Source organism: Grampus griseus (genome assembly GCF_964374135.1).
Source record: "Grampus griseus genome assembly, chromosome: 5".
In the NCBI taxonomy this organism is placed as follows: Eukaryota; Metazoa; Chordata; class Mammalia; order Artiodactyla; family Delphinidae; genus Grampus; species Grampus griseus.
In genome coordinates, this window is record NC_138998.1 from 9197955 (window position 1) to 9224660 (window position 26706).

The 26706-nt window shown below is 41.9% G+C and overlaps 1 protein-coding gene across 2 annotated transcripts in view; it reads left to right on the forward strand.

Moving 5' to 3' along the window:
• TBC1D5 (TBC1 domain family member 5) overlaps positions 1 to 26706 on the forward strand; it is a 538167-nt gene that overhangs the window by 463751 nt on the left and 47710 nt on the right. For both annotated transcript variants that reach the window (XM_082654224.1, XM_082654225.1), the window contains 2 exons: positions 2326 to 2573; positions 24142 to 24305. In XM_082654224.1, coding sequence (XP_082510350.1) covers positions 2326 to 2573; positions 24142 to 24305 — 412 coding nt within the window. The remainder of the gene's footprint in view (positions 1 to 2325; positions 2574 to 24141; positions 24306 to 26706) is intronic.

Genomic DNA, 26706 nt, shown 5'->3' on the forward strand with positions numbered 1-26706 from the left:
GCTTCCCTGGTGGCGCAGTGGTTGAGAGTCCGCCTGCCAATGCAGGGGACAGGGGTTCGTGCCCTGGTCCGGGAAGATCCCGTATGCCGCGGAGCAGCTGGGCCCGTGAGCCATGGCTGCTGAGCCTGCGCGTCCGGAGCCTGTGCTCCGCAACGGGAGAGGCCACAGTGCTGAGAGGCCCGCGTACCGCAAATAAATAAATAAATAAATAAAACATTGGAAATAAGTGGTGCATCATCACTATATATCCTCATCTCCATTAGGAAACATTATTTTCAATAATTTTTCAAAGAAAATTAAATAGCTTTGTTCTTTAAAGATGAAATGATGCAAAATGAACCATTTGAAAAAGGATTTTTTTTCACATTTCATGCGTTATAAATGAATAGCTCGTTTCTTTTATAAAGCAAATTCCAGGTTTTAAATTTGATTTGTCCAATCTCTGAAGCAATATAAGTTTCCCATACCTAGCCCATAATATTAGCTAGGACCATTAAAGACTTTATGGAAGGAAGAAGCATAGTGTTCTTTGCTTTTTATTACAGAACTCTGGATCAGTTCTGTTTTAGCACCCTATCTAGTAACGGCAAGGATACAGCTGTCATATAAAAAGTAGAATTACCATGTAAGTGTTGCCAGGTAGATCTGAGAGGACGAAATGATGGCAAAATTCAAGGTAACTAAAATCATAACAAGTGGATCCCTCAAACTTGATTTTCAGTTTCCTACTTTTATGAAAAAGAAGCTAAATGCGAGAAAACAAGCTTCTATTAATGATTGGGCAGTAAAAATGCAAACTTTGATATTGACATGGTCAGCCTCCAACAACTAAAATAATTTATAATCATAACTGGTCTTTCACGTAATAGCCCTGAGATACTTCAAGATGATGAATCATTTGGGAAGTAATCATTCATTTTAGCCAATGTTGACTTGGTGTCCTCTATCTGCCAGACAGAGCACAGGTGCTAGCAAACCCTGGTTTCCGAGAGAGGACCTGTCTGAGAGGGAGCGGGGAGTGGAGGGGAGTTGACTGCTGCTGAGACGTGGCACGAAGTAAGGATGGACCTTTGCTCTGCGGAGTCATTGGTGACCTCCAGGGGTGGTTTCAGAGCGATGGCAAGGACGCCACAGCCAGACCTTAGTGGACCAGGACTGGAGAAGCACAAGTAGCACATTAAGACACTTCTGAAAAGACGTGTTGTGAGGAGGGAAAGAAGTAGGATGGTAACCAGGAAGGAATGAGGGTTCAAAGGAGAAGTTGGGAGACACGCTTGTGTGCACACACACACACACACACACCACGGTTGTGTGCTCATGGGAAAGATACGGTAGAAAGGGGGAAATGGTGATGCAGGAGAGCAAGATCCAGGAGCAACAGTCTCCAAAGGTCAGAGCAGATGGGATCTCCCCGCACGTGGGAAGGCGGGCCGTGGCCAGGAGCAAGGGACGCTTCCTCCATGGGAATAGGTGTAAAAGCTTAGACCACAGGTAGACGCAGCTGCCTTTTAACACATATTTCTAGAACACCTGTTATGTTTTAGGCGACTGGCAACATGGCAGAGAGACCGAAGTCCTGTCTCCATGAAACTTTTATTCCGGTGGGGGTTGGGGGAGGTGGACAGATCATAGCCAAATAAGTAAAATATGTAGTATGTCAGATGATGCAAAGCGCCATCAGGAAAAGTAAAGCAGGGACGTGGGGAAGGAGGATACGGAACGCGGGGGGCGGTAGTGTGGGGTGAGGGTGGACTCAATTCTCGTGGACCAGAGCCCTTGATGTACTTTTGTGAACTGACTTCATGGCTCTCAGACACATTTATTTTTCAAAGTCAGATTAAATATGGCCTTGTTCCTACAGGCCAGAGTTTGTGGGAAATCTATTCTCAGCCTGGCTTCCCAGGTGCCCCCTTCTGTGGTTTACCCCAGACTCGCCCAGCCCTGTACCTCTCCTTCAGAGTCCTCATCACAGGTTTTAGTCATACATCTGTTTATGTGATTATGTGATGAATGTATTTTCTAGAATCTCCAGGAGGGAAACTATGTCTGTTTTGGACAGTTGCAGTGTTGGCTATAATGGGCCCTGTTTGTTGAATGAATGAATGAATGGAAAGTAAAAAGACTATTTTCCATAAGCCACATCTTTAAGAATCTTGTTGTTTTCTTATTCTGTGGTCACTTTGAAATTATCACGCCTCACTTCATGTAGCTGATCTAGACCTTTTCCAAAGCAGGTAAGGTATGTTTTTATATCAACAGAGCGTGTGAAATAGAGTTGTCCTCTAATTTAAACAATGTCTCTCCACCTAATTTGTTTTTTTACAGGACTAGTGCCAAAGGTGCTCCCCTGAATATAAATAAGGTCTCTACTAGCCTGATGAATTTTGGAAGAAAGTTGATTTCTCCGGCAGCGGCCCCGGGCGGTGCGGATGGCCCAGTACCGGGAAGCAGTGGCGGTACCTCCTCCCCGGCTGTGGTTCCCACCAGGACCCTAGCAGAGGCCCCCAAGCATCCTCTGCAGCAGCAGCAGAGGCTGATGAAATCGGAAAGCATGCCAGTGCAGCTGAACAAAGGTAAGGGAAAATACTGGTTAATCTAGAGGAGACACTCCCAAGGTAGCCTGGGATTTCCTCACCTGTCTATGAGGAATCACCGTCCTAGAAAGAGAAATTAGTGCAAGACTTAATTTTTTAAAATCTGTTATAGTAGGTCCTTTTTAAATGGCAATATCAGATACTATATTGTTCTTAAGAACGTTTTATGAGGTAATTTGTTAAAGTACTTGTTTTAACATCTGTACCTTAGTATACTTGCATTTGCGTCCTGGTGATGCCCACAGAGTATGGCGTGAACTGTCACAGCACAGAACTTGACGTCAGTTGACCGAGATCTCTGCTAGCTTTGTATAGTGATGCTTCTGGCTAGAAGAGCATCTGAGATGGGAAGGTCTGGTACCCTGGGCTCTGCTAGTCACAGCATTTGTCCGTGCAGTTGGTTAGGAGGAAGCGGGTCACCAGGCTTGCAGTCCCTGTTCCACCTGCTTTACCTCCAAGGAATACAAACTAGAGCCCAAAGCGGGGAAGAGGCCAAACAGAATATCTCAGGCAGCAGAGTTAGTGTCTGAATCCCTGCACTGAGAGAACCAGAGAACGTGAGAGCCGGATCACTCAGTTGACAAGTGTGCACTGCTGCTGGGAGTGCCATCAGCGGCTCTCCTGCTGCTGGGACTCAGGTACGCTCCTTTCCATTTCAGGGCCTTTCCAGCACTTCACCTGCCTCCGGTGTTTTGTTCATAAGGGAGCCCTTCAGGTTCTTACTCATAACCTTTTTCTCTTATTTTCTACTTATTTCCAAAGACATATGAATTAAGTACCCCTACTCATAGCCGATTAGAAATAGCCACATTTATTTTTAGTGATGGGACTCTGCTGTCTATACTACGGAAGCAAGAAATAGTAACACGATGGCAGAAAATCTACAAAAATCAATCCTAAGGCCTCACAAAGCATAGTGTCTGTGGCCAGTTAGTGTCAGAGCAAATACCCTCCTGACCCCTGCCTCATCTGTGTCTTAAAGGTGTCCCTGGATCATAGCCAAGTTCAGTAACAGGTGTTGACAATAACAATAGTAATATTGAATCAGTAAGAAGACCTTAAACCATGTTCCATATACTCTGTTTAAGAGGATTGCATCCAAAATTATTTTAAAAATTAAATTATTGGCATTTAAACTGGTCAGAACTTAAGTTAAATGGACTCTTCTCCAATGATAGAAAATAATGAGTTTTTCAATAATAAGTGTGTGTTTTTCTATTAGTTTCATCATATTATCTATCATTGCCTATATGAAGTATTAGACTTTATATATTTAGTATTTAAATTTCTATTAGAATATTCCATTTACCTTACATACGAATATCTCTTTTCAAATTACATTCTTCTCTTTTTAATGTAGAGCTATCACACATGATTTAAAGAATAGGAGACTTCAGATCATTAACATATTGTAAATGTATTTTAATGCCAGGAGACATGCCCACTTCCAGGATGGAAATGAATGTTATTTTATATATTTCTTAATTGTACTGTTTTACTGTTCTAAACAAATATGATTTCAATATTGCTTTGATAACAAGCTGTAGTCAGTAGTAGTTCTAACTGATGGCAGCAAATGAGTCAGAGAATCTCTTAATGCCGTTAAATTTTCTGAGGAACCAAGCCAAATGACTATAGAAATATAAAGTTGTGTCTCTAAGGAAATGTCAAGTATTAATATCACAGTAAGTGAGAAAGGAAGTGCATGAGGATGGAACAATTGATGAAAACTGAGTCTCCAGTTACAAGGAAACAACAGAGCACTTAAGCAAAGTATTTGGAACATGAGCATCACTGGGGCATTTTGTAACTGATCCCTGCGCTGAACAAAAGTGGTCTTGTTTGGCAACTCTCCTTTTTATTTCTGGTTTGTTCTTGTCGTGTCAACCTACAAAAAGCTTGTCTACCTTCATATTAAAGGTATATCGTCCTGCTAATGCCCCTCCCTGCATGAAGTTTTGAATAAAATGGAGTAAAAGGAAGGAGAAAGTTTTATACCAGTAGAAGCGAGGGTAGGTTGATCCCCTTCCTTCATTCACTCTCCAGTGAACCACGGGCAGAATGCTGAAGCTTTCAGACCCTTTTCCTCACCCAGAAATAAGAGGTTTGGGCTGATCCCTGGGGAGCCTCCCAGCTCCAAAAATCTGCGGTTCCTTTGGTAAAAGATACCAACATGCATGGACATATATACACTACCAAACGTAAAATAGATAGCTAGTAGGAAGCAGCCGCATGGCACAGGGCGATCAGCTCTGTGCTTTGTGACCACCTAGAGGGGTGGGATAGGGAGAGTGGGAGGGAGGGAGACGCAAGAGGGAAGAGATATGGGAACATATGTGTATGTATAACTGATTCACTTTGTTATAAAGCAGAAATTAACACACCATTGTAAAGCAATTATACTCCAGTAAAGATGTAAAAAAAAAAAATACCAACATCGGTTGCTTATGCTGGTGTTTCCCACAAGTGTCCTGCTGTGCTGTGACACTGACAAATCTGCAGGTGTGTCACCTGGCCCGGGAATGAGTGAGCACAGTGTTTACCCTTTCGGAAGGCATGTGTTGGAATAGGGCTTCTGACTATCTCAGAACAGAGTCATCTACTTGGTGCCTTTTTAGTGTACTCCGCTGGAAAATTTTAAAGTTGTTTTGAAAAGTGGTTGTTTACGCAGCTGGATATCCTTATGGCTTTCATAGGTTAGTTAACTCCCGATTACCTGTGCTTGAATAGGGGAAGAGTTCTACAGAGAAGCCAACATTCATGTAGGTGTCACTTGAAATGCCTTCTGCTGTTGGCATCTCTGTTGGGGCCGGGGTCCTGAAGGAGGGAGGGAGCACAGGTGATCCTCCATCATTTTCCTGGTGACATCCAATATTAAAATTAGTCTCAGTCTCTAAATATACATTAATAGGTGATCCAGAAGCAGCAGAGTGAAATGGGTAGCAAGCATAGAATTGAAAATTTTCAGATGTACAGAAAATGAGGCACACCATTCACCAGTGAATAGAGAGTTAACTATATTATGAAAATTCAGGACCTGAGAAGTTCCACGAAAAGTTGTTTATCACTTGTTTGGCATATGTACCTATTTATAGATTTTATTTCAGCTATAGGAGAATATAAATGCATGTACTGTTAATTGATAGGAATGGTCTAATTACAACCCAATAATTTCCAGGTGAGCTGGCTGTGCTGTAAATCATAATGGTAGCAAGTGGTCAAGGCACTGAGGGTTGTTATATAATTCAAACATTGATTTTTTTTTTTTTACTATTGTGTAAAAGCTACAGGGAAAGCAAATCTGTTAATCATACGTTATCATACATAGAAAATATGGTGCCTTTTAAGAAGGCTTGTTTTTCAGCTCATTAATCTCAAAATAGCATGAGGCTTCAGATGCTGATCTATCCAGGGAATGATTCTGTCGACAGCAACTGTGCTTCATGTTGAACTTTGTCATCCAGGAAGGAAATCAAAGAACCAAAAAAATCTTCCTTCTCAGTGGCCGTGTACCTCGAATGCTTCTCAGTACTTCCTTTTCCTTTCTTTCCTGCATTTTTTAAATGTACTCCCTTTCCCCCCCCCCCGCCTTTTCCTCTGTTTTTTGAATTTGAACACTTCTTTATTTTAAGCATTTACTGCAGGTCCAATTTGTAAATGAAATCTCGCCTATAATAAGTATATCAAGTTTAAAGGGTATGCAGTTCACAGATTTATTTTTACATGTTGACATTTATAAGTGCATGTGGTAACTTATGAAATCTTTTCAATACTTAATATGAAATTAGAACTTGTTTAGGTCTTTATCTTATCACTGAAGAAATTGGTTTCAAGTTTAGTTAAAAATAAATTTTGTCTGTTGCAGGAGGAAATCAATTTCAGAAGAATGTTGACTTCTTAATAAAGGCAAATAACTTACTTTTGGATAAAGAATTTTTTTAGAAAAATAAGAAAATATAAAATCATGCTGTTATTTATAGCATAATGAAATCTGCTCGGCCAAGTCTTTTGATGGCTAAAGTTCCCTGTACTTTAGACTAATAGAAACTTGTTTTTTTTCCTTAAGAAAAACAGGCACAAAAGCTTTTTAGGAAACACTTTTTAAAAATCAGTTTCTTTAAAAAATATTTTATATTTTTCTAAGATTGTGTTGTATTTTCTGTTTCACTGTACTTTTAGTAATTAGGTTGATAAGTAAAGTATTCCAGCATTAAATATGAAAGAAGAATTGATTTTCTTTTCCTCTTTATGATATCTAATTATTTTTTCTTATGAAATCCAGGCGATGTAGTTACAGGAAGCGATGCTCAGGTTTCTGTTCCTGCCCAGACCCTAACTGACCTCCCAGGTACAGTTACCATGGCAATGCAGTATCTCTTTGCCTGCAGTACTATCATTGCCTCTTCCCAAACTCCATTTTCCTTTTTGCCCACCTTCCATTCATGCTGTTTATCAGTTCACTCCATTGTTCAGCCACTGAGTGGCACTGTTGTTAAGAACAAAAGTCCCCTCTCATGTCATATCGTGCTGATGCTGATGCCAAATCCCGTTAAGCTGTGGGGTTTTTATCAGGTTTGCACCAGCTTCTTTCCTTGCCGAAATATGGTCACTCGAGATTTTGTTATTATTTTACCACCACATTTTCTTTGGCAGCTCACGCTGAGATGTTCTTTCAGTTGTGCATAGGTGCTCCGTGACAAGATTTGACAAATTAGTTCTGAGGTTAAGACATTTTAGATGCTGTGTGTATACATATTATTGTATGTATTAGCCATAGGTACTTACTATATTTTAGCTAAAAGAATTACAACTTGATTCTGAAATACATTTTTAAGTACAGGCTTCATACTATGAATCGTATTAACAGAATTAAAGTTCAGTGTGACAAATCTCTATGTAGAGTCATTGGTAATGATTTAAAATAAAAAGGTAATAGTTAAATATCATAACCGTGTGTTCAAAATCTAGAAGAAGTTTATTTAAGAAATACAGGGGGCTTCCCTGGTGGCGCAGTGGTTGAGAGTCCACCTGCCGATGCAGGGGACACGGGTTCGTGCCCCGGTCCGGAAAGATCCCACATGCGCGGAGCGGCTGGGCCCGTGAGCCGTGGCCGCTGAGCCTGCGCGTCCGGAGCCTGTGCTCCACAATGGGAGAGGCCACAACAGTGAGAGGCCCACGTACCGCAAAAAAAAAAAAAAAAAAGAAACAGAATAATAGTAATCCATATTCAGCAGCTCCTGTGGAATTTAGAAACGTAAATATTTAAAGTTGCTGCATTCATCTTTTATTATGTGCTCTTTTAGATAAAAAAATATGCTACAGAGAGGAATTCTGTATTAAATGGAAGACTAGACTAACTTTAAGAATCCTCCATTCAAATTCAGACAAAAAAGATAGCCGTATTAATTGAAATTCCTATCATGTCTTCCTTAATTTAAAATACCCACACAGTACAGTCATGCTACTAGTATTAAAATACTGTTCTAATAATGATATGTCTCCATAATATCTATGCTTTTTAATAAATTAACAGAAAACAATATATTGTGATTAGGAGATCAGTGGTATGTTGACTTAACATGTTAAAAAACATACTGTGTCACAGAGGGGTGTGATCTTACTTCTATATGTAGTTCTGTGTTTCACAGGTACAGTTTCTGGCTGTGTTCTGGTTAAGTGAACCAGCTGACCTTTAGGGCTTTTCAAGCTCAGGGATTCTGTGAAAAGCTGCTATTTACTCTTCTTGGTGTCTGTGGAGTGATCTGTGTAATAAAGGGGTGCAGTAGCATGGCCAGTAGAAGAGGCAGATCACCTCCAGATGACTTCTCTTTAGCTTTGTCAGTTATTGCGCTTAGATGAATATTGATGTGATCTTCTGATACGGTGAGGATTCGTAGGACTTAAATTTGTTTCCTAAAATTAAAATCTGAGCCCCCCCCCCCAGGCAACTTCGTTTTTGGCCTCGCCACGTGGCTCACAGGATCTTAGTTCCTCGACCAGGAATCAACTCGGGCCCTTGGTACTGAAAGCACGGAGTCCTAACCACTGGACTGCCAGGGAATTCCCCCCAGACAACTTTTTTTTTTTTTTTTTTTTTTCCCAGTACGCGGGCCTCTCACTGCTGTGGCCTCTCCCATTGCGGAGCACAGGCTCTGGACGCGCAGGCTCAGCGGCCATGGCTCACGGACCCAGCCGCTCTGCGGCATGTGGGATCTTCCCGGACCAGGGTACGAACCCGTGTCCCCTGCATCGGCAGGCGGACTCTCAACCACTGCGCCACCAGGGAAGCCCCCACCCAGACAACTTTTTAACCAGAGTTTTGTTATCCCAAAGTGAGTTCACCGCAGAGTATTCCTCTGGGTATTGAAGCCCGATCATTTTATACCTGTGGGAAGAGAAAGCTGAAGGCTGGCTTGTCTGTTCTGACTTCTGCTTTTATGCTATTGCTCAGTCCATGTTTTCCTGCAGACCAGAGCCACGTGAACAGTGTCGCTTTTTAAATAGACTCTTAAAGGAGGAGGTTGTATCATTTTGTTCAAATGACTTGTGTTGTAGAAGTAGAATCATCTCATTCACTTATTCAACAAGTGTTCATTGAGTGCCTACTGTGTGCCGAGCTCTGTTTTCATCAGTCCCTTGGGCTTCCCTCCAGCTTCACCAGGCTGCTAGGGCATCCCCGGTGCTTTAGATGGCCCAGCAAGCCCACATGGTCAGGAACCAGCTCCTTTTCTGATACCCTGTTCTAAATTACCCTGCCTGCCCTGCTCCAACAGAGACTGTATCAGTCTGACAGGGAAGAGTCCAGTGGCTTAATGAGACGTGAGGCCAGATAAAGAGCTTCCAGTCTGTGATGAGACAGTAGGATGATACCTACCCGGATTTGGAGAAGTCACAGTGTGTTTCCCTCAACACACTTCCTGCAGAATGTCAGAAAGCAAGGGGAAGTAGAAGTAAACCAAAATAGTCAGTGGTGGCAACAAAATACTTTCTAACAATCTCTGCTTGATAGGGTCAGTAATACTGGAAATGGAGAATCTCATCAGACGTGCTAAACCCACAAGAGTAGGTATACTTTTCATTTCAGAGAAATGAAAACCTAACATTCAGACTTCCCAAGTATCTTTTTTCAAAGCAGTGGAGCAAATTTCAAGAAATTAAGTAAATGTCAATATTTTCAATGATTCTTTGATTGTAGATAGTCTTTTCTTCCCATGAGGTTTCATATCTGTATCTTTGCCTTTTAACACACAATAATTATACAGGTTTTAATTTTTTGAAGAAAATTCTGAATATAAAGTGAGATCTCACAATTTAGTCAATAAATAATATTTGGACAATTGTTGGAAAGTTCCATTTTATATTGCTCAGTGTAGGTTGCAATCATAAAAAAATGTGCCACAGGACAGTTCACTTTTGGCAACTCAAAGGGTTTCTTCAAAATTATTTTTGGAAATGGCACATCTACCCCCAGGAACTTTTTTCGAGAGATACTTAGGAATTATTAATTCATAAACTAAAAAACTTTAAAATATGGGGAGATAGACACGTGCATATACACAGACATTACTTCCAAAGAGAATTTAGAATTTCCAACAACAGAAGTATATAAGTATTATCATATAATGGACCCTTAGGAAAGAAATTTAGATTTCTTAAGTTATTGCCATAGGCAGTGTTAAAATTTGTATTCGTGTATATGTATTTATGTTACTAACGTGAATGTATAGATATCATTATATAACATTTATCAGGTTGGGTTTTTTTTCTTTTCCATTATGGTTTATTACAGGATATTGAATATATTTAGTTCCCTGTGCTATACAGTAGGACCTTGTGTTTATCCATTACATGTATAATGGTTTGCATCTGCTAATCCCACACGCCCAGTCCATCCCTCCCCTCCCCTCCCCACACCTTGGCAACCACAAGTCTGTTCTCTACGTCTGTGAGTCTGTTTCTGTTTCTTAGATAACTTCATTTGTGTCGTATTTTAGATTCCACATATAAGTGATAATCATATGGTATTTGTCTTTCTCTTTCTGACTTACTTTGCTTAGTATAGTAATCTCTCTACGTCCATCCATGTTGCTGCAAATGGCACTATTTCGTTCTTTTTTATGGCTGAGAGATATTCCATTATATATATGTACCACATCTTCTTTATCCATTTATCTGTTGATGGACGTTTAGGTGGTTTCCATGTCTTGGCTATTGTACGTTGTGCCGTTATGAACATAGGGGTGCATGTATCAGGTTGCTTTTTTAAATAAAAAAGGTTGAGAAAGATCAAAAATCTCCCTGCCCAGATAACCACTGTTGACATTCTTAAGGTAAAACTGAAGTACATATAATATTAGACAATCCCCAATTAATTAAAGGCATTACATGGGAAATAAAACAACCCCCTTTTCTCCTCCCACTTCTTTCTGCCAGCCCATTTCACTAAGGGTATCCACTGTTAAGTTTCTTATAATGCCTTGTAGGAAAAAAAAAAAAAAGATTTTAAACTGAGAAACAACACGCGAGTCACATTAATATGTTAACAGCTCGTGCCTGGAGATGACTTCACTCTGGACCTTCAAGATGAAAACACTAACAGATAAGTCCCAGTGCAGGTGACAAGCAGCAAATGGGTAGAACAAAGAAGAGGGAGGTCAAATCAACTCGAGCAGGACATGGTGACGAGAGGACAGAGAGCTGCTGCTGCCCACAAGGGTGAGGGAGGAGACTGCAGAGCCAAAAGGTTATCCTGGTAGATGACCCGGTACCGGTCCCTCTGGGTGTTGTTGAGACACGATAGTCCTGAAGCAGAACAGGTAGTTCCATTATGTTCTGAACAATTGCAGAGAAATACAGAACATGGAAAACAAATTTGGGGACGCATCAATTAGCTAGAAAACGCCTCTTTTTGGAACACTTACTGGAAAAAACATTGAATAAATGAGTTGTTTTTGGATTGAGAACAAGGTCAGAATTTGCCCTTTCATATCCAAAGACCTCATTCCACTTTTCTTTAATTCAAAGTCACATTTACTGCAGCCCTTTGTAGGGGAGCAGGATGGTGGTGCATCTTTGCCCAGCCCGGGCTCTGGAGTCGGGCCTGGGTTAGGGTCCTGCTTCCGTCACTGCCTTGCTGGATGACCCAGCGAGGCCACTTCACCGCTCGCCTGTAAAGACAGAGAAAGAGCAGCTGCTTCAAGGGCAGTTACCTGTCACATAGTAAGGGCTCGAGGACATGACGGGTGTGGGGGGGGGGCAGGTCCTGGTGGTGGCGTCATTATGTGTTTTCCTCAGGTACCTCTTTGGTTTCCAGAATCAAATAGACGAACCTACTTAACACCTCTGTCTTTTCTTTGCTTAACAATGACTTCTGACAATCTGAAACTCCATGTTTGCACGCCAGCCCTGGACGCAATAAAGCTTGACCTCTCTGGCCAGGCTAGAACCAGGTCTGTTTCAGGGGCTGCAGGTACAGCCTGCTTCCTTTCCCCTCTTGTGGCACCAAGATGTATGTTTCTAATGAGTAGACCTGAGCCCTCTTGCTGTCTGTCACTCAGGTCTGTGAGGTACCAAAGTGTCACCAGGCGGGGCCCAGCTTCGTCCTGTCTTCTCCGGGTCGCTGAATGACGTCAAGGCGACCCCCTTCCTGTGGCCACAGCACCGGGCTTCCCAAAGGCTTTGCCCTTCCCGCTTCTCTGAGCCAGGCCTCCCACCAGCGACCCCCAGACTTCCTAGCCTCCTGAACGTTTTGCCTTTGGCCGTCCTGTGTCCAAATCCCCCAGCTGGTCTCAGGTTTATGGGGGTTCTGCCCGACTATTTAGGAATACAGCCCAACCCCTGTTCTTGCTTCCCACTGAGTTTAATGAGAGAAAAGTCATGAAAAGTCATGAGGCATCGTAGGAACTTAATAAATATTCTTCCCCTTCCTCCTTTCCTCTCTCCCGGCCACTCTGTGGTCAGGGTCCCCACTGATGCCTGTGAAGCTCATTCAGTCCACTCAGGCGCTTGACAGATAACCTCCATTGACACGTAGCACAGGGGACCCAGAAGTTTTATTGAATCTTTCAGAGAAGGACAGAGAGTGAAGGAAAGATTTAATATGCCCAGACACGGCCATAGCTAGTCCAAGGAGTCCTTTTGTGCATGTTAGAAAAAGGTACGTTCCCGTCCTGCGCAGATGCAGCTCGCACCAGGGCGTGCATCCGAACCCGCAGGCGCTCCTGGGTGTGGCGTACGTGGTGGTCCTGGGCTCAGAGCCAATTAGCCCAGGTCTGCGGGTGGTCACCGGGCAGTGCAGCCAGTGGAAGGACAGGCCAGCAGGAGAGCCCTGGCAGGTCTGTGACCACAGGACTGCCTGTGAACCCACCTGCTCTAGATTTGGAAGTGCCCAGCGTGCTGGTTAATGGTCTGGGTCTGCGCAGCGCGTAGCAGATGCCGGGAGCCACGCTGAGCCCTTTACACACGCGACCCACCTAGGACACACAGCGCACGTGAAGTGGGTGCCTCCCTTGTGGATGAGAACTGGGCCTGTGGAGGGTCAGTGACGCTTTCAAGGCCACACAGCTAGATACCAGCTGAGCTCAGACTCCAGCGCAGGTGCTGACTCAGCAGGTACTGCTTCGAGGAATTGTGCTTTGCAAGTGTCTCTCAAATCTATCACCCCAGCTTTAGTTGAAGCCTTATAATCTCTTGCATGGACCAGTGCAGGGCATGCCTCGTTCAGCCAAGCTCCTGTAAAACTCAGGCTATTTTCCTGCTTAACATCTGTAATAACTCCCATCGCTACTGACAAGAGAAAGGCCAAACCCCTTCACGCGAGAACAAGCTGCTCTTCTTGGTCTAGCTGGCCCTATTTTTAGAGCCCCACCTTCCCTCTTGCCTCCCTCCCCCAGAGCTGGATGACCAAGAGAGAAAGCAGCTCACATGTGGGGTACTGGCCACTTTTAGAAAGAATTTGATTCCCTCCTCCCCACCCCAGCCCACCCCCGAGAAAACCATTGATGTAATCATCAAATGAAACAGAAGCACTCTGTTGAACTTAATCCTATTTTGTTTACACTGGTATCGGTGTCATTTTCAATTCCATATGGATGGCAGGAAGCGCTGAAGGATTAATCAGGCTTTGTCTGAGCTCGATGTTCCCAGGCGTCTAACTGCCTCGTAAATACCATGTTTTCTGCCCCCAAATGACCTTCCCTGAGCCATGACCCCCACCACTGCCCACTCCTCAGATTTCAAGATGTCGCTCACAACTCTGATGGCCTGCGACAGGATTGGATGGTCCCTTTTTTGTGCTTCCAGAGTCCCGCTGTTCATACTTCAGTGTTTGCTTTGACCACCTGGGGTTGTAGGTCAGTCAGTGCAGGTACAAGTCTGTGCTTCCCTTGTGCTGCAGTTTTAGGAGCTTCTGACGAGCTCCTGTGGTCATCCCCCCATCCTCAGCGCTGGGCAGAGTTTCCAGAGACATTTCCTCAGATCAGTCTGCATTGGGCTTGTTCCCCGATGTTTGGTTATGAAAGGAAGACTGGACATGCCTGAGGTGGCTTGAGAATAGGTCTGTATTTAGTATATTCAAGAGTGCCTCACCATATAATCGTAAATAGTTGTCTTGGGTCAGGACTTTGGAGAATTCGGGTAGGAAGCTTTTGGGGGAGTGCCCTCAGGGTCAATACGTGGGGAGTCAAAGAAGCAGTGTTGCCCTCAGTTGTCTGTTTTGAAACAAGGGGGCCAGCCTTTGTCCTCTGTCCACCCAAACCAGTCACTGGATTGGAGCTGTTCCCCGGGGAAGGGGCATGATCTTGGGCAAAGCAGCTCTCCTCGGCTGGGGCTGTTTCCAGAGAGGAAGCCGTGAGAGCCAGCGGCAGCCCACGCTTCCCGCGTCTGGGAGAACAAGTGCCTCGGTCCCGAAGCGGGGATCTCGGCAGGGCTCCGCAGGCCCCTCTAGGAATGAGCATCGGGTTTTGGTGCAACACAAGAAATGTTAATGTTGTTCCTGTCAGTTAAAAACTTTCAAAAGTTTACAAGAGTATTAGGGCTACTGTGCAGTTTATGGGCTACAGGCGTGTTGAGAGTCCTGACTCCTCAGCTTGGAAGCTGTCCAGGTGAGGCCAGGGTGATGGAATGTCTCGGGCCTGGAAACGGTGGGAAGTCTGACCGTCCTTTCTTCTGTCTCACGTGCTGGTGACTCTGTCTTCTTAAGGTCTAAATGTCTACGGTCCCAAAGGGCACAAAAATGTTAGCTAATTTCTGTAATTGAGGGGAAATGTATTTTGTACAGGTTTTTTATACGAAATACAGGCCAAGTAGTACTGTATGATACTACCACCAATTTGGAATTTGATCATTCAGAGGTAAATTCTGATAAGAACCGGCTTAGTGCTATCTCTGAAAAGGAAGTTTGCCCAGGAGAATAATAGCTACAAAAGAAACTTAAGGGGAACAAGACACTTTTAAGTTCTTTCTGGATTGGATAACTGGATACTAAATCTCACCCAGTAAATAACTGATGAGCTAATTTATTAAAGCAGGTATTCGAAAGATCTCTCCTAGATATGTCATTAGCTTAGTTTGTTATGATGGTTACTTTACGTAACAGCCTGCGTGTTGTGAAAAACATTTGGAAATTTAGACTGTTAAGTGGTTTATACCTGTCCTGTCCAGTGTGGTGTCCGCTAGCTACACAGGACCTTGGAGTGCTTGAAATATATGTTATTTTTTTTTCCATTTTGGAAGAAAGATGGGGGCAAAAGTTGTTATAGTCCACAGAATTCTAACTTTTTCCAGCAGTATAATAAAATTCAAATGATTCTACCTGGAATTTTAGATTAACTCAGAATCTGAACTATAATGTCAAATGTTCAAGAGTCTAGAGATCATAAGTAGAGAAATACTTCTGAAATACTTAAGAAATAATAATGAGCATTTCCCACTATTGTAACAGTTCTGTGAATCGAAAGTCTGATTGAGGTCTCAGCAAGCTAAAACCAAGGTGTCAGGAGGCTCTAGGGGAGAATCATCTGTGCTGTTGGCAGAATTCACTTCCTTGTGACTGTAGAGCCGAGGTCCCCATGTCTTCACTGGCCGTCATCTGAGGGCCATTGCCAGCTCTAGGGGATCCACACTGACTCACGTCCCTGCCTCCACGTTCAAAGCCAACACCACCAGGTCAGCTCCCTCTCCTGCTTCAGCTGCCTTCTTTTTCATTTTCTTTTTCTTTTTTTTTTTTTTTCCCGATACGTGGGCCTCTCACTGTTGCCGCCTCTCCCGTTGCGGAGCACAGCTTCCAGACACGCAGGCTCAGTGGCCATGGCTCATGGGCCCAGCCGCTCCGCGGCATGTGGGATCTTCCCAGACCGGGGCACGAACCCGTGTCCCCTGCATCGGCAGGCGGACTCTCAACCACTGCGCCACCAGGGAAGCCCTGCCTTTTTTTCTTTAGTCACAACTCTGACTCCTTCTTCTACTTTCCTGTTTCACTGTAAGGACTCGTGTTCACACTAACCCACCATGATCACCCAGGATACTCTTCCCATCTTAAGGTTCTTTAAATCACACCTACAAAGTCTCTTTCACCACATAAAGTAGCATATTCATAGGCTCTAGAGATTAAGGGCATAGGCATTATTCCACCTGCCATATAATATGGCTTTTGGGGGAAAGGCATGAATCATCAAAATTGACCCAAGAAAAAGTAGGAAACTTTAATAGAGGAATTAACATAGAAAAAAATCCAAAGAGCCGCTATAGTCGTACCTTTCAAAAGTCACCAGCACCAGAGTTATAGATGAATGATCCAGATTTTGAAGGGACAGATAAATTCAGTTGTATAAACTCAGAAAAAGACGGAAGTTTTTTCATTTCATTTTGTGAAGAAAACCATGTTCTCATGAATCAAAATGCTTTGGCTTCTTAGATTTCTTTTTTTCTGTGTACTTTTAAAAGTAAATTGAAACTCAAAACTGAGCAAACATTCCTTTTGTTTTAGCTTTATCTTCCGCCACCCCAAGGCAATAAAAGCTTCTTAAGGAGTAGAGTTTGAAGGAGCAAGGAGAAAATGTTCATAAAAGGAAAAAGAAAAACCTAGGTTTATAATCAACACTTAAGTTGTTTTTCACTTTATCATCTTGGGTAAGAAATGCCTTCCTAAGTAGGACCCTAAAAACAGAAGCCATAAAGGTAAATGTAGACATACACAGACATATGTACAAAGGGCTATGTTCTAGAATTTAGGAGGAACTCCCCTAAATCAGTTTTTTTAAATGAAATTAACAGAGACAATTCACAGAGGATCTTCAGATGGCCCATATTATTATGTTACGAGATATTGTTTAAAAAGATATTCAGGGCTTCCCTGGTGGTGCAGCGGTTGAGAGTCCGCCTGCCGATGCAGGGGACACGGGTTTGTGCCCCAGTCCAGGAAGATCCCACATGCTGGGGAGCAGCTGGGCCCGTGAGCCATGGCCGCTGAGCCTGCGCGTCCAGAGCCTGTGCTCCGCAACGGGAGAGGCCACAACAATGAGAGGCCCGCGTACCGCAAAAAAAATAAAAAAAAAAATAAAAAGATATTCAGCCTCACTAGTTATCAAGAAACTTCAAGCTAACATAATGAAGTCTTCCTTCCATCAGATTAACCAAATAAGTAAGTAGATAAAGATATCATACATCATATTACATTTACACATATATAAATATATATTACACACATATATGTCTTTTAAAATCCTAGGAGGAAGCAATTTGGAATCATCTAAATTTAAAATGTACATACCATTAAACATAGCAGTTCCATGTATATAAATTTATCTTACAGAAATAGCCAACCGTACCTAAAGATGTACCTCTCCAGAGCGTTGTCATTTTGTTTGCAAAGGCAAAAAATTAGAAAAATCCCAATTATTCAGGAGCGCTACAAAATTTCTTTCTTCACATTCCTTAAAAAAAGATAAGGCAGATTTTTATATAAATGAAAGACAAATTTTCATGATCAAGTCCAAAAAACATGTTACAGAGGGATGTACTTTTGGAATAACAGAATAAGGACCTCTGAAAAATCTGTTTCTCCATGAAAGTAACAAGAAGAATGGCAAGAATGCCAAAATCAACTTGTTCAGAACTCTGAAAATTAATCAAAGGATTGAGTCAATTTGAGGAGCATCTATTCAAGAAAAAAATGGCTGAATCTCAGTAACAACCATGAGAAATGAAATATTTTCCTGCTATATCAATAAACAGAGGATGTCGCAGTCATCAAGGATCGCAGCCCTCCGCCGTGAGCCGAGGAACTCTGGGCTGAAAAGAATACCTGCCTTCTAGCAGCCATCAGACTGCAGCCACTCCCTGCGGTGAGCCCTGAGGAAACTCAGGATGTGTCAGGATGCTGGCTGCAGATAGCTGAGGTGCATATCAAAGGAATGATTTCAGTGAGCCAAGACTCTTGCATCTCCCCGTGTATAGAAAAGCGATAAATGCTTTAACTTGAGATATCTGGTTTTCTTTACTTAACAATAATCTTTTGATGTTCAGAGTACCTGCCCTTTGTTACAGAACTCCTATATAACCTGGGTCCCCCCACCCCGCCGCCCCGCTCCCCGCTCACCTCCTCAGAGCAGCTTCTCAGAGCTATCTGAAAACGCTGTCTCCCGGGGCTGCAGTCCTCATTTTGCCCCAAACAAAACTTAACTCGCAGCTCTCACGTTGTCCATATATATATTTTTTAAGTCAACAACAGCATGCTTTGTAACATTTTAACTTCCCCTATTTCCACCCTCTCTCCCCAGCTCTGCCATAGCCTTTGATAAACAGCAGCCTCTCAACCGCTGGAGGAAAAAGAATGAATTTGGAGCACCCTAAAAGTCCCATCCCCAGTAAATGTCAGTAGTTGACCTGTGCAGCAGCACTCTCAAAAAACCTCTTTCTTAGGGCTTGTCTTTATTGGACTTTAATCAGAACTCACTAAGGGAGAAACCCTATCCACGGAGCATCCATTGAAAATAATCAGTGGCAGTTACTTAACATTGCAGCTGCCCAAGGCAGAAATGGAGCAAACAAGAGGCTAAGCGAAAACTTAACAGGAAAATCAGAGGCTAGCAAAAAGCTTAAAAGGAAAATCTAAGGAATGAGATGTCCATCGGGGTTTTTTAAAAGCTCCAGTATATTTCTGGGAATCGAGAAGGCCACACACATGCAAGATTATACACATGCCCAGGGAAGATTTAAAAAGGGTTTAATCTGTCAACTCTGGATGAACTTGAGGCTCTGCATAGACAAGAATGAAAGCTAGAGCAGAACTGTAGACTGCCTGCTGAGCACTGAAGGCATGCCCGAAGACACACGTGTACAGAGCCCCCTGCAGAGGCTCAGAGACTGACTGGTTCAAGGCATTTAAGGAAGGGAAACTTCTGTCTCCTAACTGACCACTAAGCTAACCGAGCAGAGACTTCAGGGGCACACAACAGCAAAGAATATAGACTTTACAGAATTAGTTTAGGGAAGTCACTAAAAAACAAAACAAAAACAGCAAGAAAAATAAATCTGGGGGTTGGGATGGGACCTAATTTGCAGAGCTGCCACATTATTTTATTAAAATGGCCAGTTTTCAATAAAAAGTCTGAGACATGCAAAGAAACAGGAAAGTATGGCCCATATTATTGGGAATAAAGCAATCAATACACACTGCCCCTGAGGAAGCAGAGACATTTACTTGACTAACTAGATCAGTAAGCTTATTAAGTCAGCTATTACAAATATCTTGAAAAAGTTCAAACTGTGTCTGAAGATCTACAGGAATGTATGAGACCAGTTTCTCACCAAATAGAGAATATCAATAAAGCGATAGGATTTTTTTTTTTTTTTGAAGAACCAAATAGCCATTCTGGAGTTGAAATACAATAACTCAAATGAAAATTTCACTATAGAGGATCAACAGTAGATTTGAGCTTACAGAAGAAAGAATCATAACTTAAAGATATGTCAATTGAGATGATCTGATTTGAAAAGCAGAAAAACAAAAGAATGAAATAAAATGAACAGAGTCTCAAAGACTTGCAGAATACCATCAAATATACCAACATACAGATGATGGGAATTCCAGGAGAGAAGAGAGAGAAAGGTGCGGAAGGAATATCTGAAGAAGTGCTGGCAGAAGTATTCCACAACTTTATGAAAAACATTAGTCTGTGTATCCAAGAAGCTCTGTTAACTCCAAACAGGGTAAACTCAAAGAGAGCCACACCTAGACACAGCATGGACAAACTGCTAAAAGCCAACAACAAAGAGAGAAACTTGAAAGCAGAAAGAGAAAAACAATTCACGATATACTAGGGAACCTCAATAAGATTAACAGCTGACTTGTCATAAAAAATCATGGAGTCCAGAAGGCAGTAGGATGATATATTCAATAATTCTATATCTAGTAAAACTCTCCTTCAAAAAGAAAGGAGAAATTAAGACAATCACATAAACAAAAACAGAATCCAATGCTAGCAAATCTGCCCTGTAAGACATAATAAATGGAGTCCTGCGGGCTGAAATGAAGGGATACTATAAGTGAATTCAGATCCACACGAAGAAAAAGAGCACCGATAAAGGTAACTACATAGGTAAATATAAAATACAGTATAAATGTATTTTGTTTATGTCTTATTAACAGAGCAGTACTACCCAAATTGATCTATATATTCATCGCAATCACCCTCAGAATCTCAGGTGTCTTTTTGGGAGAAACTGACAAGGTGATCATAAAATTCATCTGGAAATGCAAAATCCCCCTAAAGGCAAAAAAGCAGTCTTGAAAAGGAACAAAATTGGAGAACTCATACTCCTTGATTTCAAAACTTACTATATAGTTACAGTAATCAAGACAGTGTGGTACTGTCATAAAGATAGGCATGTATAAATGGAATAGAGTTGAGAGCATAGAAATAAACCCTTACATTTGTGGTAAGTCAATTTTCAACAAGGGTACCAAGACCATTCAGTGGGGAAATAATAGTCTTTTCTAGAAATAGTACTGGGAAAACTAGATCTCTGCATGAAAAAGAATGAAGTGGAACTACTTCCTCACATTATATACAAAAATTAACTCAAAATGGACCAGACTTAAATGCAAGAGCTAAAACTATAACACTCTTAAAAGAAAATGTAGGAGTAAATCTTTGTAATTAGGCAATATCTTCTTAGACATGATACCAACAGCACAAGCAACAAAAGAAAAAATAGGTAAATTCATCAGAATTAAAAACTTTTTGGTTTCAAAGGATACCATTAAAGCGAAAAGGCAGTGCACAGAATGGGAGAATTCTTTGCAAATCATATATCTGAAATAGAATATATGAAGAATCCTTACAGCTTAACCATAAAAAGACAAATAACCCAGTGTTAAAAATGGGCAAAAGATTTGAATAGGTGTTTCTCCACAGAAGATATACAACTATCTAATAAGCACATGAACGCAACATCGTTAGTCATTTGCATTGGTAAATTGCAAATGAAAATCACAGTGAGATACCACTTCATACCCACCAGGGTGGCTAAAATAAGAAACAGCCAAAAATATGTGTTGACAAGGATGTGGAGAAACTGGAACCCTCATAGGATGCTGATGGAAATGTTAAAATGGTGTAGCTATTTTCAAAACCAGTTTGGCAGTTTCTCAAAATGTTCAACACAGACTTACCATATTGACCCAGCAGTTTCACTCCTAGGTACTGACCCAAGAGAAATGAAAACATAGGTCCACACAAAATTTTATACACGACTGTTTGTGGTACAAACATAATAATAATAGCCAAGAAATGGATACAAGCTATAAATGTCCATCAACTGATGAGTGGATAAGCAAAATGTGGTCTATCCATACAATAGAGTATTATTTGGCAGTAAAAAGGAATGAAGTACTGACACAGACTACAGCGTGAATGCACCTTGAAAACATTGTGCCAACTGATAGAAGCCAGGCACAAAAGACCACATATTGTATAATTCCATTTATATGACATTCCTAGAAAAGGCAGAGCCATAGAGACAGCAAGTAGATTAGTGGTAGCCAGGGGGTATTGGGAGGAACTGCTAATGGGCACAGGTTTGGGTTTTTTGGTGATAAAAATGTTCTAAAATTAGATGGTGATAGTTGAGAATCTCTGTGAATACACTAAAAACCGCTGAATTATACACTTTTAAAAGGTGAGTTTTATGGTATGTGAATTATATCTCAATAAATCTGTTATTTTTTTTATAAAGGCAATTTTCACATTTAGTCTGTTTACAATAAAAATGTATTTACGAATTAGTGGCATAATTTTAAAAAGAGAAAATAAATAGGTGGTTCCTGAGGTCTTTTTCAGCTCCAGCATTCTAGGACCCTCTACCAGTGAGCTTGTCGCCATGCAGCATAGCCCAGGGAAGTTATGACCTAGAGCCTGCAGGTGGGTGGGAGACAGACAGAGGCAGAGGAGGGAAGAAGGGAAGGTGTGGGGGACTTAGACAGTCTAGACCCTGAAGTCAACATCAGATGCTTCTATGTCCTGGGACTCCGCTGCCCCTCCTTTCCCAACCTCAAGACCGCCTCTGTCCTCCTCAGGGCTCAGCTCTGACATCACCCACTGCAGGTTGGATTCTCCAGGAATCAGACCCTGAGACAGAGTTAGAAGTACACAAGGCTTACAGGGGACTAACATCTGTGAAAGGAAAAGAGGAGGGGATGGAACTAAGAAGGGGGGTGTCATCAGACTGCGATGCAGACCTCACGGAGGTCTCTGGAGGCTCAGCAGGAAGCCTTGAGGCCGAGTTCCTAGTAGAAGAGCCCTGTGTCATCAGGTGGAAACGGGTCAGCCCTTTACTGCTGGTCGCTGACTGACAGTCACGTGTGAAAACTGACTTTATAAAAATAACAGCTTTATTGAGGTATAATTCATATGCCATCAAATTTACTTTTCTTTAAGTGTATCATTCAGTGGTTTTTAGCATATTCACAGAGATGCTCACCTCATACCACTATCTAACACTTGGAGTTAAACTTGACCCCTCTCATTCCTCTCATGGATTCGTCAGTATATCTCATCAGTTTTGTATGGAATCTGACCTCTTCTCACCACCAAGCTGTGATCATTCTGCTGACTTGGATTTTTGCAATGGCAAAAATTGTTTCCCCTCTTTTTTTGCTCTCTGCCAACCCTAAACTGTTCCCAATGCAGCAGTCAGAGGGATCCTTTTAAAATTAAGTCAAATCATGTCACTCTCCTGCTCAAATCCTCTAGCAGCTTCTACTGGCTTCGCTTCTGAGAGGAAAAGTCATCAAAATTCCTCACCTGACGTGATGCCCCCAGGCCCCATCTGCTCCCCCCATTCTTAGCTTTAGCCACACTGGCCACTCTGCTGTTCTTCAGAACCACTAAGGTCCTGCTTGGGGTCTTGGTACTTGCTGTCCCTTCATATTGTCTGCAAAGCTGGTATTTTACCTTCTTCAAGTTTTTGCCCAAATGTCCTGCACCTCATTTCTCAGTGACACCTTCCCTGACCATCCTATTTCAAACTGCACACCTTCCTCCGACACTGACAATCCCCTTTCCTGCTTTCTTTTTCCCCACGGTGTTTACTACCATCTAAAATCATATATATTTTTTGAATGTATGTGTCTGTCTCCCCTCACTAGAACCTGAATGCCTTGAGGGATGGGAGTTTAGATGGCTCAGTTTCCAGTCTCCCTGCCCCGCTAAGTGCCTGATACTTACTAGGCGCTCAGTTACTATGGGTGAATGAATGAATAACTGAATGCACACCAGGTGCTGCGCTAGGTCCTTAAATCCTCATAACAACCTTCCGGAAATGTCCCCATCGTATACGTGAGACCTGCGTGGGTCTGGCCGCAGCCAATTCTGTTCACCTGTCTTCTGCACCGTGCTGCCCTCCCAGCAGGCCTTCCTAGAGCCCTTGCTCCTGTCTAAGGGAGCTTCGTGGCTCCAGAACCTCTCAGTTCAAGAGGCACTGCAGGGAGTCACAGATGCGCCCACTCTGATGGGGGGACCCGTCTTGGATGTAGCCCTTGAGCCAGCACCTTGTCGCATTTCCAGATGCTTCTGCTATGGCCTGGGGGTAACGGTGTATCTGTTCTGCAATTAATGAAAAGGAAAGGGGTGCTTTTGAAAAACTGGTGAAGGATTTAGGGGTTTTTTTGTATATATTAATAATATAATGTGCCGTATAATTGTTTCTGGCTTCTGTTATTAAGGATGATTCCATTAGTGAGGGAAAACCCAGTCATTTCACCTGTGATTTCTGAAAATTGGATTTTTTCCTTTTTTTGATATGCGTACCACACTTGGACCAGTGTAGTTTAAATAACGCGCAGAAAACTATAGCACGACTTCATTGTTTTAAAAAATCGACAGCTATTCTGATACAGAAAAATACATGCATCTTAACGTTCCACAGTGTCATCATGTTGACAGTGTGAATAACGAAGTATTCTAATTGATCATTTATTAAAAGCAGTAAATTCAGTAGCAGTGAAAGAGCCTGGTGTCTCATTAGTGCTACTTAATTTTTCTTACAGGACAAAGCTCTAAAAACATCCGTTCATCTCCAAGCATTGAGAGCTTGCCTGGAGGAAGAGAGTTCACTGGCTCCCCACCTTCATCTGCTACTAAAAAGGATTCCTTTTTCAGCAACATCTCCCGTTCACGCTCACACAGCAAAACTATGGGCAGAAAAGAATCTGTAAGTATTTTAAGGACGGTTTTCTTTTTATCCTACATTTTCCTCTAGAATGCTGCATTTGTGAAAGCCTCTCTTTGTGCCTAGTTTTATAAAGTTCTTAAAATTTTTATGGACTGAAATGAACTATTTCATCAGAAGTATTTTTATTATTATAATTTAGTAATATTTTAACGCTCTGATCTATATTACACTGGGGTGTGGGTGAGGGGAAGTAGCATCAATTAAAATAAGTTGAATCCCAAATCTTCATCCTTTTTTTCCTCTACAAATGCCTTTGTCAAAGCCTGTACTGTCTTCTAAAATGCTAAGAAATAGCATTATACCAAACCATAGAATAAGACACTTAAACCAAGCTGTTTTTTTCAGTTTTAAGTATTTCTTGAAAATGAAAAACAGCTATTTTACCAATTGTTTTTAAAAGTTATACAGATTACCTTTAAATTATGGTGTATTGATAGCTGCTGTCTAAGATCCTTTGTATACATTACTCAAAAGGACACAGCTAACGCATATCAACTACAATACTTAAAAAATCTCATTGTTTCTGAAAAAATGTTTAAGTCACCTTCACAAGAGATAAAACATTTAGTCACACTTTATAGCTATTTCAACCCGTATTCTAATATGAAGAATTCCTCTGCCCACTGGAAGAGGCTGTAAATGCAAGGTCTCACAGCCAAGGACTAGCTGTCGCTGAAACAGTGCTAAGATGGAGGGGTGGGCGTACAACCTTTGAGGGATAATTATTTAAGGTACATAGGCCAGGTAACAGCATGGTGTCTATCTGCGTGACTGTATGACACTCAGCTTCCTGGTGCTTCCGCCACCTCATCTGCAAGTTAAACAACACACTTTGCCCTCTGAAGGGAAGAGTTCACCACATACTCTCTCGGGGCGCTTTCCACGTGTAGGAACCGTGCTTCTCTAATTTGTAGAAGAGCAGAGTGGAACTTCCATCTGCAAATGGCAGCTTTAATGCAAGCAGTTAGCTCTGCTGCCTCCTAAACTCCACTCCAGGAACAGTTAAGGTCATTTCAGATAAACCCTAGAGGAATAAGGAAACAGGAGAGACCATAGCCGCTATCTTCTTGTTACTTGGAAAGCAGATGTTAAGTGGAAGCTAACTTAGCGGCCTAAGAAAGCTGTGCATGCTAAGCCAGCAGTAGGGAAAAACCAAGAAGCAACCTGAGTGAGATGATAAAACCCTCTAGAAGCTCAGGAACTGGAAACGGGGTGAAGGTGGAGCTGAAGACATGAGGACTGGTTAGAAGTTTCTTCAAGAAGCGGATAGATTCCCATCCTCACTCTGGCAGAAGACTGGAGGTTTAATTCTCTGGGAAGTGTGAAACAGAATGTCTCTGGACTGAGAGAGATCAGGAATATTCGAGTATGAGACCACCCTCCTGGAAAAGGGTGTTGAATATATTTAAATACTGAATTGAGATCCCCAGGCCTCACCCCACTTGCTTCCCAGAACACCAGTAAGTATGTCCCTTCAGGCAGGAGATTGGAAGGGTTTTCTCTAGGCAGAAGTCACAAATTAAAAAAACCTTAGGGATTCTCCAGGGAAATAGCCAGTTCACTTTACAGTGAACTCAACCATCACAGGCCCATCTAAGCACAGAAATTTCTCTTAACTTGTAGTTCACACTATTTTATATGAACAGGACAGGCAAGAATCACCAGATACTATAGGAGAGCATCTAATAGTGACAGACAGGCAGAAACAAATAGATAAAAAGCAACTGGGAAGAAACAAGTCTTTGCAGGAGAACGCTTCAGAAAAAAATATTCATCCAGAGAATAACAACAACAACAAAAGCTATTAGAAATTAAAAGATGACATCTGAAATGTAAAACTCAATAGAATAGTTGGAAGATAAAATTGAGGAAACCTCCCCAGAAAATAGGATACAAGACAGAAATGGAAGGTAAGAGAAATAAATATAATAAATTTAAAAAAATTAGAGAACCAGCCCAGGAGGTTCAAAATCTAAAAAAAACAGGAGTTGCAGAAAGAGGGAACAGAGAAAGTGACAGGAAGGAAATAATCAAAAATATAATTCAGTTAGTTTTTCCACTAATGAAAGACCTGAGTTTTCAGATTGAAAAAGGTCATAGAAGGTCCCACGTGAATAAAAACAAACCCACACCCAGATACACCACTGAAAAGGCTCAGAATCCTGGGAACAGAGATATCCTACAAACATGTAGAGTTGGGGAAAAATAAAGATTTCCAACAACGGGTGAGGAATTACAATAGCTACAAATTTCACATGGCAACACCAGAAGTAAGACAATGGAGGAGAAATTCCTTCAAAGTTCTGAGGGGAAATTACTTCCAGCCTAGATTCAGTCCCTAGCTAAGCTAATTATGTGTGAGGGCCACTTTCAGGCATTC